Source organism: Podarcis tiliguerta (assembly GCF_965153285.1).
Source record: "Podarcis tiliguerta genome assembly, chromosome: 2".
NCBI classification, from domain to species: domain Eukaryota; kingdom Metazoa; phylum Chordata; class Lepidosauria; order Squamata; family Lacertidae; genus Podarcis; species Podarcis tiliguerta.
This window is the reverse complement of record NC_139535.1, coordinates 92,935,976-92,950,035: the sequence shown is the minus strand read 5'-3', so window position 1 is coordinate 92,950,035 and position 14,060 is coordinate 92,935,976. Positions and strand designations below refer to the sequence as shown.

Genomic DNA, 14,060 nt, shown 5'->3' with positions numbered 1-14,060 from the left:
ACCCCCCAATACATCATACTTACATCAAAGAAGGGGCGGACTACAACAGAAATCTGAGTGCCTTGTTTTTATCCTGTTTGCCAGGTTACCTGATTGGATTACCTGGGCATCCAGGCCACTCTTTTGTTATGATAACTACTCAATTCCTGAATCCAGGTCACAGGCTCACCCTATTCATATGTTAAATGTACCCTTGAGACAGGATTTGTGAGCAAAGAGATGACGGGGAGGCTCCCCATTTTCTTTAACCTTGCAGAGAAATATTTGAGGTCAATTTGGAAGAGACAAAATGGTTTCAGGATTTTTCCTGTACTGATTCAGACATGTAGTTTAAATATTTATGATTGTGTTTGCCTGGTACATTTATTTTATATCTTAGACCTTATAATTCTCATAACATTGTGAATTGACCCATAGTAGATATTTGCATGCACCTTGATAAACAAACCAGTTCGTCCGTCCATAATTTGATGTGTGCAATGCATCCTGATAGTTGCTGGGGGGTGGGGTGGTGGAGGGCAGGATATATTCATTGTGTGAATCAGTTTCTCCTTTGGATAGAGGATAAAACTTGTATAACTTGCTTGCTTCACCTTTGGAAGAAGGTGCAGGATATAAATTTAATAAATAAATAATCACACTGGAATGTTGGTCAGCTGCTGTGTTCAGTGGCGGCCCTCGGGGTTACAAATTTCAGCTGTGCGATGCCAAAGAATTTGCCAAACCCCCCACCTCTCACCTTCCATTCTACATCATAGTTGCAGTGCCCCTGAGACTTGGCACCCAGTGTGACCAAACCACCTCTGCTGTGATCATTGTAATTGCTTACAGGAGGCCAAGAGATGAGAGGCTGAGGTTGCAATTTTAATCGCCACTTAGGTGGGAGCAAGTCCAATCCCCCCCATGCCTTTAAAAACAAAAACAAAAAACTTGTACAGTGGTACCTCGGGTTAAGTACTTAATTCGTTCCGGAGGTCCGTTCTTAACCTGAAACTGTTCTTAACCTGAAGCACCACTTTAGCTAATGGGGCCTCCTGCTGCTGCCACGTAGCCGGAGCACGATTTCTGTTCTCATCCTGAAGCAAAGTTCTTAACCCGAGGTACTATTTTCTGGGTTAGCGGAGTCTGTAACCTGAAGCATATGTAACCCGAAGTACCACTGTATTAATTTTCTCTCAGCAAAACATTGCATTTATTAAATTATCACTTACTTCAAGCAGAGCAAGGCTGCTTGAAAATGCCCCCCCCCCATGCTGAATTCAGGGAAATAATTATTTCACCTCTGTTCAGTGGATCAGCAGAACCAGACAATGACTTGAAACTCATTCCTTTTCAACTTTTTGTTTATTTCACTCAGTGAAAAAATGAAAAAGAAGGCAGATTCCTTTTGAAACGCAAAACAAGTGGTGTTGAGATGCTGCAAGCGGCTTGTTACAAGAGAAGCTTAATCAGGAGGAGAGCCAGGAGGAGGAATCCAAATGAGGGAGAGAGAGAAGTAGAAATATCGCTGGCTTGGGTACATGTTACATTTTTTATCGGACCGTCGTTACCAAAAACACCCTCTTTGTGTGTTTTTAACAGGCCGCAGGAAGATTCACTTATGCAGCCCTTCATGGTGTAGTTTATGACATTCTCGTCTGTCGATGTAACAAAACTAACGCAGTAAGTGTCTGAGCCAGTACAATCCACCACTTCTGTGGTACACTTTCCTGTGGGAGAAAAGCAGCCCGGGCAAGACTTTCCATTGGGCTTGGTGCTCTGTGGTGGAAACGTAGGAGTGGCCGGTGTGCAGTCAATCTCCTTGCAACAGGTGATGCTTTCCCGCGTGAAATGCCCTTTGCCATGAGTCACCTCGGTCAATCCCAATTTGCAGGTCTCGGAGGATGCACAGCTCTTGCTTATGTTTTTGTCTTTTGAACTGGGGACTTCGAGCAGAGAGATTGAACAGGCATCTTGGCCACTGGGACAAGGCCGCTTCAGACCTGTGCAGTTGTTTATTCCCTTGCAATACTCACATTCCAAAGAGGCACCTGTAGATAGAAGCACAGAGATCAGGGAAAAAATCCAGGAGAGTGTTCATGGTGATGGGAAGGGCGCAGAGAGAGACCTAGGTGTTTTAACCATCACAGGGAAGCAAATGTGGGAGCCTGGAGCACCTCAGCTGGCTTTGCAGAGGTGAAGCAGGCCTCACTGCTATGTGGGCTGGAGGGCAGGGAGCAAGCCCCCTTGAACTCAGTAGGTTTTACTTCCAAAGTAGCCCTTCTTAGGATTGCACTGTGTGAAAGCACCTCTGTGCATTTAATGGACCTGCAACATGGAGAAAGGACATCAGTAAGAGAGCCAGGAACAAACCATGGCTTCAGATCCTGGCTATGTTCTGAAGCCGTAGTTGAAACAAGCTACAGTTGTGTAAGTTCAAATGTCCCAGGGATACAGGGAAGAGACGAAGAGAGCAGCATGCAAGCCTGAGGGTTATTCTCATAGATGGAAACCATGGTCATTACTTTCAAAACTAATACTATGCCAGTATGCTAAGACAAACTTAAGAGTTCACATTTTATGGGGTCTTCTGCCCATTGCCAGCAAAGGTTACCTTTGATTGAAACCTCATGTCCTTGGGGATGTTATCCATGGGACCATTTAATCTATCCCTTGCTAATGAGCTCTTTTCCTCCTCTCTGTTTTGCCTCATGGGTGACCCCCAGATCTGCTTTACCACCTTCCTGGAAGTGGGGGGGGGGGGTCAACCTCTCTCTCTATAGGTCATTTAACAGATCACAGCTACTCTCCAATGAGAGATGTCTGGTTGTTTATTCCAAGTTGCATGACCTGTCTGAGCTTTGGTAAAATGAAACTGGGAGGAGAGGCTGCCCCAGAAAGAGCAGAGAGCCCTATGACTGGTAAATCCCCCAGCAGCCATCAAACCATAGAAGAAGTTTTTTGTTTAACTTCTGTGTTCAATTACAACATGAGGTTTATTGGAGTGAGCTGTGAAAGAAGCAGCGTCATTGAGTTTGGGGAGGATGGCACTCATTTGCAGATTACCTTGTTAATAGTTATTAGTTAAAATAGGCTACTGCTTGGTGAGCCTGCTGTATAGCTAATGTTGGGGAACCAGGCTGAAGGTCCTCCTCAATTTCCCTTCTGCTTTTCTACACCCCTCTTCATAGTAGCTGGTACTGAATGCTGTTGAATGCTCAGGTAACCTGATCCCAACTCAGTGGCTGCAGAGTAGAGTGGTTTAGAGGGGAAAATGTTCATTTTGGGCAACATTTCAGCTCAGTATGTAGGAAAGGTAAATGTGTTCTGTATTGGACCCATTTATTTTTTTTACATTTCTCCATGTCAAATGTCATTGTAATGCACAGAAGTCCTTTGGTGCCTGAAACCCATAGTAGCAACTCTTTGGGTTTGGAATCTATAAAGCAAGTGTGGTCCACCAGAGGTTGTTCGGCTACAAATTGCATCACTCTTAGAACTGGCCATGCTGCCTGGGGCTAGTGAGAATCAAAGCCCTGTATCTGGAGGGCCACAGATCCCCCCCACCCCTATGATGAAAGATGATGATGATGATTACAGCTCCTTAGCTAGAACACATCCATTGAAATCAATATACTTCTGCATATGACTAACAGTGGGTACCACCCTAGGAGTCAATTCTGGTCTAGAAAACAGCACAATATTTGGGGTTTGATGGTTCAGGTAAGGCAGCCTTAGCCATGCTAGTAACACCCTTCCCCCCCCCCATGCTTTGAACTCCCAGCTTCCATCAGCCCCAGCCAGCATGGCCAATGTTCAGGAATTATGGGAGTTGTATTTCGAAACATCTGCAGGGGCACCAGGTTGGAAAAGTCTGGTATAAGGGACTTTCTAAGGATGTCACAGGGACGCGGGTGGCACTGTGGGTAAAAGCCTCAGTGCCTAGGGCTTGCCGATCGAAAGGTCGGCGGTTCGAATCCCCGCGGCGGGGTGCGCTCCCGTCGTTTGGTCCCAGCGCCTGCCAACCTAGCAGTTCGAAAGCACTCCCGGGTGCAAGTAGATAAATAGGGACCGCTTACTAGCGGGAAGGTAAACAGCGTTTTCGTGTGCGGCTCTGGCTCGCCGGAGCAGCGATGTCACGCTGGCCACGTGACCCGGAAGTGTCTCCGGACAGCGCTGGCCCCCGGCCTCTTGAGTGAGATGGGCGCACAACCCTAGAGTCTGTCAAGACTGGCCCGTATGGGCAGGGGTACCTTTACCTTTACCTTTAAGGATGTCACTGAAATTCTACAGTGCTGACCTTATTCATCAGAATTTACCAGTTTGGATTTAATCAGTTAATTGACCGGTTTGTTGGTTGCATCCTTGAATGCTTTGGTTGCAGTTCTACTGAAAGTTTCCTAAGGAGCAAAATCATACCTGCATTTTTGGCCAGCATGTTCTGTGTGACATTTAGGGATCCGTCATGTGGCTCAGGTGTAATCTCCAGGAGTTCGCAAAGCAGGGCATAAATATTCACACTTTCAAAAGGTTCCACCTCCAGACCTTTCTTAAAGGCTGGTCCCACAGCTCGGAATATAGTCTTCATGTTCATAACCTCATTGTCAAATCCATGTTCGCCTTTATTGAATTGCACTTTGATTCTCTGAAAAGGAAGGACAGGGCATAACCTATTGCACGTTTTGCCTTGGTACTTCCCCAGCTTTCCTATGCGGTAACAAAGCAACGAAGCAGCACATTTTTCCATCTGTTGTGTTGTATATCAGGGCCAGCCCTACCATTAGGCACAGTGGGTAGTACAAAAGTGAGCTATTTGAAATGTGCCTTGTGTCCCCTAAGCTAGCTTCGCAGTAATTGATAAATGAACTTCAAAACTGAGAGCTTCATATTTCCTGAACAAACATGCATACTACCTGGTTGCTATAACCCAATGTATACAACCTAAGAGCACAACCTCTGGCTGTGCAGTCCATGTACATGGCAGATAAGAGACATCTTTCTGTTTGTCTCTATACACCTGTAAGGATACCAAGCAAGGTCTTGTTTGAAGAGTGAGTCTGCAATCATCACCTCTAAGGAAGAATCCTGATTGAACACAGCCAGGGCTTACTCCTGGCTAAACCTGCATGAGATTGTGCTGCGAGGCTGCAGTTCTTTGCAAGCTTTTGGGAAGTGCACCCACTGAACAAAGTGACACTTGCTTCTGAGTGTGTATGTATGAATGGGAATGGGCTGTAAGTGTCCATAAGCGAAAGCTGTTAATTACTGGGCAAAATTGTTTCTCTGAATGAGACAGGAAGCTCTCTCAATGCGACACTTCCTTACTAGAGTCCTAAGTATCCATAATGTAACAACTGCAAAAATCAGGATGACATAAAATAAAAGCATGAGGTCATCCATATGAACTCTGATATTCAAAACAGGTTGGATCTACATTGACCTTTTTAATGTTTTTAGAACGATATTAGCTATATCCTTCTAAAACGTCACAGGGCATACTGCTAAAAAAAGTTCATTACCTCTGCAGTTTCCCTTACTGCTGGTTCATGGTTGCTCTGCAGTGCCTTCTGGTGTCACATTTTAATAATGCATTGTTAATGTTCTAAACAACACATAACATGTTGCTTACATTTTTGAAATTATTTCCTTAACCCTTTCTTAATGTTATAAACCATGAGTGTAGATCGTTCATAGCCTCTCCTGGATTCTAACACTTGTGATAACTTGCTAGTTCCTGAGTCCACTAGAAGAAGAAGAAGAAGAAGAAGAAGAAGAAGAAGAAGAAGAGGAGGAGGAGGAGGAGTTTGGATTTGATATCCCGCCTTTCACTCCCTTTAAGGAGTCTCAAAGCGGCTAACATTCTCCTTTCCCTTCCTCCCCCACAACAAACACTCTGTGAGGTGAGTGGGGCTGAGAGACTTCGAAGAAGTGTGACTAGCCCAAGGTCACCCAGCAGCTGCATGTGGAGGAGCGGAGACGCGAACCCGGTTCCCCAGATTACGAGACTACTGCTCTTAACCACTACACCACACTGGCTGTCACTAGGAAGCCCACTGTAATAAATATAACATAAAATGTACTTTAACTTGATCTGTTTGAGAGATGATTGAAGTTAAGGCATGTGTGTGTGTGTGTGTGTGTGTGTGTGAATAGAAACATGTTAAACATTTACTATAACTAAATTGTTAAAAATCTGGTTTAAGCAAAATTTCTAATATAAACCCAATTTTTAAAAATGTATTGAACCCATCTGGTTCCGTGTAAATGCCACGTGAAGCAGTCAACCTGTCATATTTACATCAATACCTCCACTAGAAACAAAACAGGGGGGAATAAATATTAACAGAATATCACCATAATTAACCACTAGGCTTAGGTTAGGTTATGTTGCAAAGGCTCTCATATTGCTCAACTGCATCCATATTCCTGATTCAAAGTTTCCCACAAGAACCAGGATTTCAAAATTAGCCCTTTCTTTCAGATTCCTTGGTCAACAGAATGGACTTGGGGAGCTTACGATAGGAGATGGGAACATATAAATTACAAGAGCAGAGCTCAGTTCACAGGCAGCCTTAGGTGGCGGCCATAGAAGTGGCAACCCTCTTCCTACTCTAGTCTTTCTTCAGAAGGAAAGACAGCATGAGAAAAGTGAGGCCAAGGAAGGTCAGTTCTGGTGACTCCAGCACCACATATCACTAGGTGGACAGGATGCATCCATGTTTGTTCGGTGGAAATGGAAAGCAAGGATTACAAGCAGACAGAAACAGAGAACTGTTTTGCCAGAATGCACAAAGGGACAGCATCTACTACTAGGACTGGCTTTGCTAGGCAGCAGGGTGAAGTGACTGCTTTAGGCAGCACCATCAAGGAGATAAAAGAAGACAGGGATTGCTGTCAAACTGGTGCAACAAGACTATTTCAAGTGTTGGCCCTTGCAGTGGTGGATTTAGGGGAACGTGACCGGTTTGCCTGCACTTATGCTGCAGGGGGTGCTGCAACAATGATGTAGAATGGAAGACAGGGAGTGGGGATGCCGAATTTTAGCATCACACAGGTCGCCACTGAAATCTGAAAGCCCAAAGTCTGCCAGTGTGGGAAGGTGCTATTTGGACTCCAATTCAGGCACCGAAACATCACTGTCTATGCTTCCCCCTGACCTCCTAAGTAGACTTCCCTTCCGTTTCTCATGCACAAAACAGAAGACAGAATAAGGAAAGAAAAGAGATAAGCTGGAAGTACAGTGGATAAGACCTTACATACCCCATGGATCACGTAGCCGGGGTCACCATACAGCACAAGAGGCGTGATCCGTGTGTTGTTGGCATAACGAAACCTCCTGGGGAATTCCTCCTTCTTGTAGACGTGGAGCTTGGGGTGAGCATTTTTCAGGGCTTCATAAACTTGTTCTAGTTTCCCTGGCTTTGGTTCTAGGAGACCTTGTGGCCCATAGTCTACCAGCTCAAACTTAATGTCCTGGAAAGAGAAGTTCTGCACTTTCTGAAGGTGAATTTCATCCGTTTTTATCACTGTTTCCATGCCGTGGTCAGATGTGATGATCATGTTGAGGTTTGAGCTCAGGCCTGTCTCCTCAAGGCGCTGCCTCAAGTAACCCACCGTCCGGTCCACCTGGCTGACCATGTCTTTCCTCTCCTGGGATTCTGGGCCATATTTGTGTCCAGTGGAGTCGGGCTCACCAAAGTAAAGGGCGACGAAGTCAAGGTTTTCCTCGAGGAACCACTTCATGACTATGTCAATGTTCTGCCTCCACTCGGTCTCGTTGTTGTACTTGTGAAAGAGCTTCTCCACCCTCTTCACCATCACCTGCTCTCCATGGTAGGTGGCGTTTCCCCCAGGGAAAAAGAGGGAGCCTGTCTTCAAACCCTAGGATGAAAATCCACAGACCTAGAAACTGGCACAATAATAGATCCGAACTGCATATGATGCAAACACAGGTTCCCTGGCCTTGGGTGCACAATTGGGCATCCTAAATCTTTAGCCCTCAAGATTGCAGAGAAAGCCTCGGAAATGCATTGCCAGTAGTATAGGGCCTACCCTCAAAAGCCAGCACAAAGCTGGGCAGCTCAAGGCTTGCCAGAGCATCCAGTGATGCAGGTGGATGAGGCTTAAGTGCCTCAGTAAAGCTCTTCCTTCCCCCCCCAAGCATCTGTTTGTCTGCTAAGCAAAGCAGAAACAAATATTTATTATTCATTCATTCATTAAATAAAACCATATGTGGAAAGAAACTCATAACTGCATGCAATGTCAGTTTGGGTCCTTTATTGGGGTGATCCGTGGGTGTGTGTATGTCTGCATGCAGCAGAAGGAAAGTGTTGCTCTAGGATTAGGGCAGTCCAGTCCCCATCAGGGAAATGAACAGGAAGACCCTCAAATTCAGCTGGGCTGGCTGGCCAGATTTTGAAGTAGGTGAAGTAATAGGCACCACCATCTAAAGAAGAGACTCCCTGTGAAACCATCAAGTCCAGAGTGCACCTTTTTGGAGAGGCCCATAGATCCTGCCCCAACACACGGTGGCTTGGCTTCCACCGGGAGATGATTCAAAGGAAGGCATCCATATGTCATATTGTGTCTCTGGTTACAGAGCACAAAGATATACAGCAGTTCTCCCGAGATTTCTTGCCGTATGTGTGGCCTCTGTCATCGTGATGTGTGCTTTGGTAGCCATAATCACAGAGAGGCTGGTTCCTGACATCCATCACTTTGCCATCCTGCTACATGATGGGGGCTCATCTGATGTCCAGCTCCTTGGGGGGAGGCCCTTCAGCAAAAGGTCCAATATTTCTACCCCTTGAGGGAAGGCCCTTCAATAGAAACATCTTTGACAACCTTTCTCCAAGTCTTCTGGCCGTGGCTATGAATTCCTAAAAACTTCTTCAACGGGCTGATTCTCCAATTAATTTTAAGATAGTAGTTTTAGGACAGGGTTGGGGGAACCTGTGACCCTTCTCAGTGTTTCCCAGACTTGGGTCTCCAGCTGTTTTTTTGGACTACAACCCCTGTCATCCCTAGCTAGCAGGACCAGTGGTCAGGGATGATGGGAATTGTAGTCCGGAAGCAGCTGGAGACCCAAGTTTGGGAAATACTGCTTTAGATGTTGCTGGGCTCCCTCTCCCAACAGCCCCAGCCAGCTTGGCCACTGAGAACAAAGCCTGGAGGGCACCAGCTTCCCTCCATCCCTGCTTAAGAAAAACCTGCGACATTACCAATGTCTGTGAAGATGGTGTGTGCCTGGATGCTTTAGTTAGCAAGACCAGGGATGGGCTCGATGAAAATGATGCAGAGGAAGATGCAAAACTAACTTCATGAGAATGTGGAGCTTGTTGGTCTGTCTGTCTGTCTGTCTGTCTGTCTGTCTGTCTCTCTGTCTCTCTGTCTCTCTGTTTCTTTCAGTGGCAAGTTCCAGAAGAGGGCCCCCATTTTGTTCCCTAGAAGTTTTGTGGGTTTATGGCTTACCTGCCTTTGTGCTGTGATCCAGATGGGGAGGCTGCCATTATCCCACCACTCAGACTTCCCCTGTGTGTTGTAATAAGGAAGCTTCTGTCCGGTGCTGACATTGTACCACATGTTGTGAACCACACCATGGTTCTCAATGTACTTTCCTGCCAGGGGAGAGTCAAACTTGGCATTAGTTACAAGCTGTCTGCTAGTAGGAGTGGGTGGGTGCATCTCCATTTGCCGTACTTGCTGGACTTTGGGAACTCATCCTCAGTGGCCACTGAGTCAGAGTCCCTTCCATAAGAACATTAAGAAGAGCCTGCTGGATCAGGCCAATGGCCCACCTAGTCCAGCATCCTGTCTGGCAACTAGATGCTTGTGAGAAACCTGCAAGCAGGACTTCAGCACCAGAGCACTCCCACCTCCTGTGGTTTCCAGCAACTTCCATTACTGAAGACTGCTGGAGACCCAAACATTCAGAGCCTTCAGCTGCAGACTAGTCAAGTCTTTGCAAATGGTAGGATCTTCCCAAGTTAGCCCTTGAACTCTGCAGACTCTGATAGACTCCCTGTCTTCTTATTGGCAGGAGACTGGTGCAGAACCTTCTTGGGGCAGATCAGCCTCAATTCTAGATATTCTTCCAGTAGACTGTTGCCAGCATGAAATTGCTATGTCCCCTTCTTCTCAGGCTCATTTTGCTCTGTTTCCCCTGCTTATGTTTCTTCTTTGCCCTCTGCTATGGACCAACTGCTATCTCACCTATGCCTGTTCCAGCATCACAGTTACCCCACCTTGGAAACTGATGCCAAATAATTCCCATGGATGTGGCTTCGTTGCCACCCTTGGATTCACATGCCGGTGTGTCACAGATGGTTGATCTGGCTCTTGAGAATCCAGCACAGCAAGGAGTCTAGGAAGGTGATGCTGTTTTGGACTTCAGTTCTTATCAGTCCATGTCACAGGTTTTGCCCTTCACATTTTTAGCCTTAAACAACTTGGGGCCAGGTCTCAGGTGGGGCAGTGCTAAGAGTAATGCATGTCCAAGAGGTTTGCTTAAAATGCACCCAAAACTGAGCCTTTAGAATTACGGCTCCTGTCCTTAAAGAGCTGCCATTTCTGCTTCCTAGGGCCCCACTGTCCTGTCCTCATCTCTCCCAAGTGACTGGGCACTCACCTGTAAGCAGAGTGAAGTGGGAAGGGCTCGTCTGGGTGACAAAGGGAGGTGTGATGTAGCGGGCCTTCACCCCATCATAAGCCATGGCATCCAAATTGGGGGTGTCCACATCCTGGTCATAATTCCACCGAAAACCATCGAAGGAAACCAAAAGGAGCTTGCTGCGGTTGCTTGCCCTTTGCAAAGGGGCACAAGTTCCGAGAGCAAGGAGGGTAGCCACCAAGCCCAAGGAAGTAAACATCTTTCCAGGAAGGCGAGAGAGAGAGAGAGAGAGCAGGGAGAGAGTAAACATAGGAAAGGCACGGATTATATATGCATGGCAGGGTCTCAAGTTCACAGCTCTATCTGATCCACCTTTCTACACTTGGCTTGGGAACAAGTTCCTGCTGGGGTTCAAACTGTTTGTCAGCTTAATGCACAGTCAGCTTAATGTTGTTTTGTGTGTGTGCATGGATACATGTGTGTGTTGAACATGAGGAATTTGATGATACTTCAGGCTTTATTTCTCTCCTCCCCCACTCGACTCTCAGCACTGGTTATTTTCTGTAACAGGGCATGAACTGTCTTGCCATCAGTCCTGGAAGACCTGCAAGTTGATGTGGCTGGATGGGGAATGGAAAGAACACTAGAGTCAGCTGTGGAGGAGGACTTCTGGCAAGGCAAGATGGTGAGCGCTATGGCTGCATTGAACTCCTAGGGACCGCCAGCACCAACCAAGCTGCCTCCTAGTCCCTGCGCCACATTCACCACCACCAACGCAATCAAAGGGGGAGCCCAGGGCATCCAAAACAACAAGCGAAGAGGCTGCACAGAGCCTCCTCCACCAGATCATTATCCCATGGGGACCGAGAGCGCCCCAACAAAGCTCTGGGACCTGGAGGCCTCTGGACCTATACAAATAATGAAGCAGAGCCACACCCCGAACCATGCACCAACTTATTGCTGCCACTGCCACCAAGGGAGAACACCATGATGGAAACCAGAGTGCACAGAAACAACATTTACCTTCCACATTCAAGAACAGTCCGTAGTTTATCTATAGCAAAAGATTCCCCTCCTTTCAAGACATGGGTGGAAGGTTTGCAAAGTATCCCAACAGATATGTCATGTGTTAACAAATGTTTTGGAGCTAGACTTGTAAACTGGCTAGAAAATCATCATAATCATTGTGTCTTGTTTTTATCACTTTAAAAGAGTTTGGATATGCAGAAATCAGCAGCGTGAAGTTTTTATTGACACAGATCTAAGTATTATCACCACTTGCTCATTGGTGCAGATCTCGGGCCATGAAAGGACCTCCAACCGTAACTGAAGAGGAAACCTTCAGAAATTAGACTCATGCTCTAGGTTGCATGGTAGAGCAGCCCTGTTCCAAAATACCGTATTTTTTGCTCTATAAGATGCACTTTTTCACTCCTAAAAAGTAAGGGGAAATGTGTGTGCGTCTTATTGAGCAAATGCAGGCTGCACAGCTATCCCAGAAGCCGGAACAGCAAGAGGGATCGCTGCGCAGTGCTCCCTCTTGCTGTTCTAGCTTCTGGCTCAGTCCCTTCCCCCACCTCCTGGAAAAGGCCCCAAGAGCCGCGAGGAGCGTGTGTCCTCAGGGGAAAGCCTGCAAGCGCCTCACACACGCTGTACACAGCTCGTGAAAGGGAGCGCTGAGCAGAGCCTGGGATGCATACAGGCTCTGCTCAGCGCTCCCTTTAAAGAATTTTTTTCCTTGCATTCCCCCTCTAAATACTAGGTGCGTCTTATGGTCAGGTGCATCTTATGGGGCGAAAAATACGGTAAGTGGTATTTCCTAAAGAGAAGAGGTTGGAGAAGCATCAGTGCCATAGGCCTGTGACAAAAACAGCTGCCAGCAATCATTGACAAGCTGCATCTTTTCAATCTCAATCATTCATTCCCCAGTGCCTCTCCAAAGCTGTTCATATAGGGTGGGAGGAAAGGGGAAAAGCTAATTAAAAAGGAAAGTATTAAAATTCATCAAAATGGGGCAATCTAAAGTGCGAGCAGGCATAACTAAATGAAATAGATAATATACCATCACCAAGAAGCTGAAATACGAAAAAAAATCTCTCTGTATCCCTCTTTCTGTACTCTGCTTCTCCAGTTCTCCAGCCTGAAGAGACCTGGTTCCACGCATTTCTCTTCTGCTGCCCTCTGGTGTACGGAGCTCCTTCCATGAACATATATGCTGATCTGAACATGCATGTTGCAATGTCCCTCTCTTCCTTCCTGGCCTTCTGTAAATTCTCCCTTGCTGCCCCCAGCACATAGAGCTCCTTCCTTGCACATGTATGTTGATCAGTGCTCTCTCTCTCCCCCACCCCCACTTTCTACCTTTCCAGACCACCTCTATTGTTTTGGGTCTGCTCCCTTAATCCCAGCTGCAACCAAGTTTGGAGCACATGTAATAGCGTTTGTCCAGGTCCCTCCCTCCCAACCCTTGTCTCTCCTTCACCTCCTTCTGTTGTTCTCCCAATTGCACTTCCAATGATAGAGCTGGATCGAGGAGCACCAGCTGCTTCAGGGAGAGTGTGGCTCCAACCAGGGCTGGCAATTTACTGACTTGGATGTTTATTGATAGCACTGCATAAGTCAGCATTTCTCAAACTGTGTTCCTGAAAACCTGGGGGTTCCAAAGGTTAAATCAATAGTGCATGGCAGAATGGCACAGGCAAGGACAGTCACTTGGTGTCCTCATGCTGCTGGTCACTGAGAGGTGGAAGGACAGGGCAGCTGAGTGCAATGTGGCCACATCAGTAGAGCCCATCTGCTCCTCCTCAATGCCTCCTGGTAACTGGGTGCAACACACCCTTTAATGGTGTCCTGTAAGCAATGGTGTCCTGCTTGCACCACCCCTTTACTGGGTTGAACAGGCTGTTCAACAGGGCCTGTCCGCCCATCAGGCAAGGTGAGGTGGCTGCTTCAGGCGGCAGGATCCAGAGGGGCGGCAGATCCAGCCTCCAAGGAGCGCATAACCCACAGCTGTTGGTGGAAGGGGAGCTGCTGGAGGAAAAGTGGGCAAAAACTTGGAGTGACAAGGCAAAGCGGAGGGAAGAGACTTGGTGCCGCACAGCTGTGCAACAGCAGCAGCCTGGAGACTTTGCAGACAGCAGCCACCCTACCATGTCTCCCCATAATCCTGACACTAGGGTTTCTCCAGGGTGGCCACTATAGTGCTGTGGTGCACCTGCATGTTGTGGTAGGAGGGGCTTGGGAGGGAGCACAATGCATTATGCCTCAGGCAGCAAAATCTCCTGGCCCGGCCCTGGTGTTCTAGCACTTGTTATGGGAATCCTTTCTATCAAGTTGCACCCTGGTGGCTAGGGTTAGGTGTGTTGCTCCTTTAATGCTAACAGAGAGATAAGAGCTGAAGCCTTAAGGGTGGCAGGCTTCTCCCCTTAAGGGAAATGAAGAGATTGACAGCAAGGTTTTTTGAAGTCTCCAA

At 47.0% G+C, this 14,060-nt stretch overlaps 1 protein-coding gene across 1 annotated transcript; it reads right to left on the bottom strand.

The window, feature by feature from the left end:
- Positions 1-1,325: 1,325 nt before the first annotated feature.
- ENPP7 (ectonucleotide pyrophosphatase/phosphodiesterase 7) lies at positions 1,326-13,087 on the bottom strand. Its single transcript, XM_083430281.1, has 6 exons — positions 13,071-13,087; positions 10,607-10,847; positions 9,451-9,596; positions 7,240-7,860; positions 4,399-4,624; positions 1,326-2,030 (listed from the first exon to the last, which is right to left on the bottom strand). The coding sequence occupies exons 2-6, from the start codon at positions 10,845-10,847 to the stop codon at positions 1,432-1,434; spliced, it is 1,833 nt and encodes a 610-aa protein (XP_083286407.1). The 5' UTR covers positions 13,071-13,087; the 3' UTR covers positions 1,326-1,431.
- Positions 13,088-14,060: the final 973 nt, after the last annotated feature.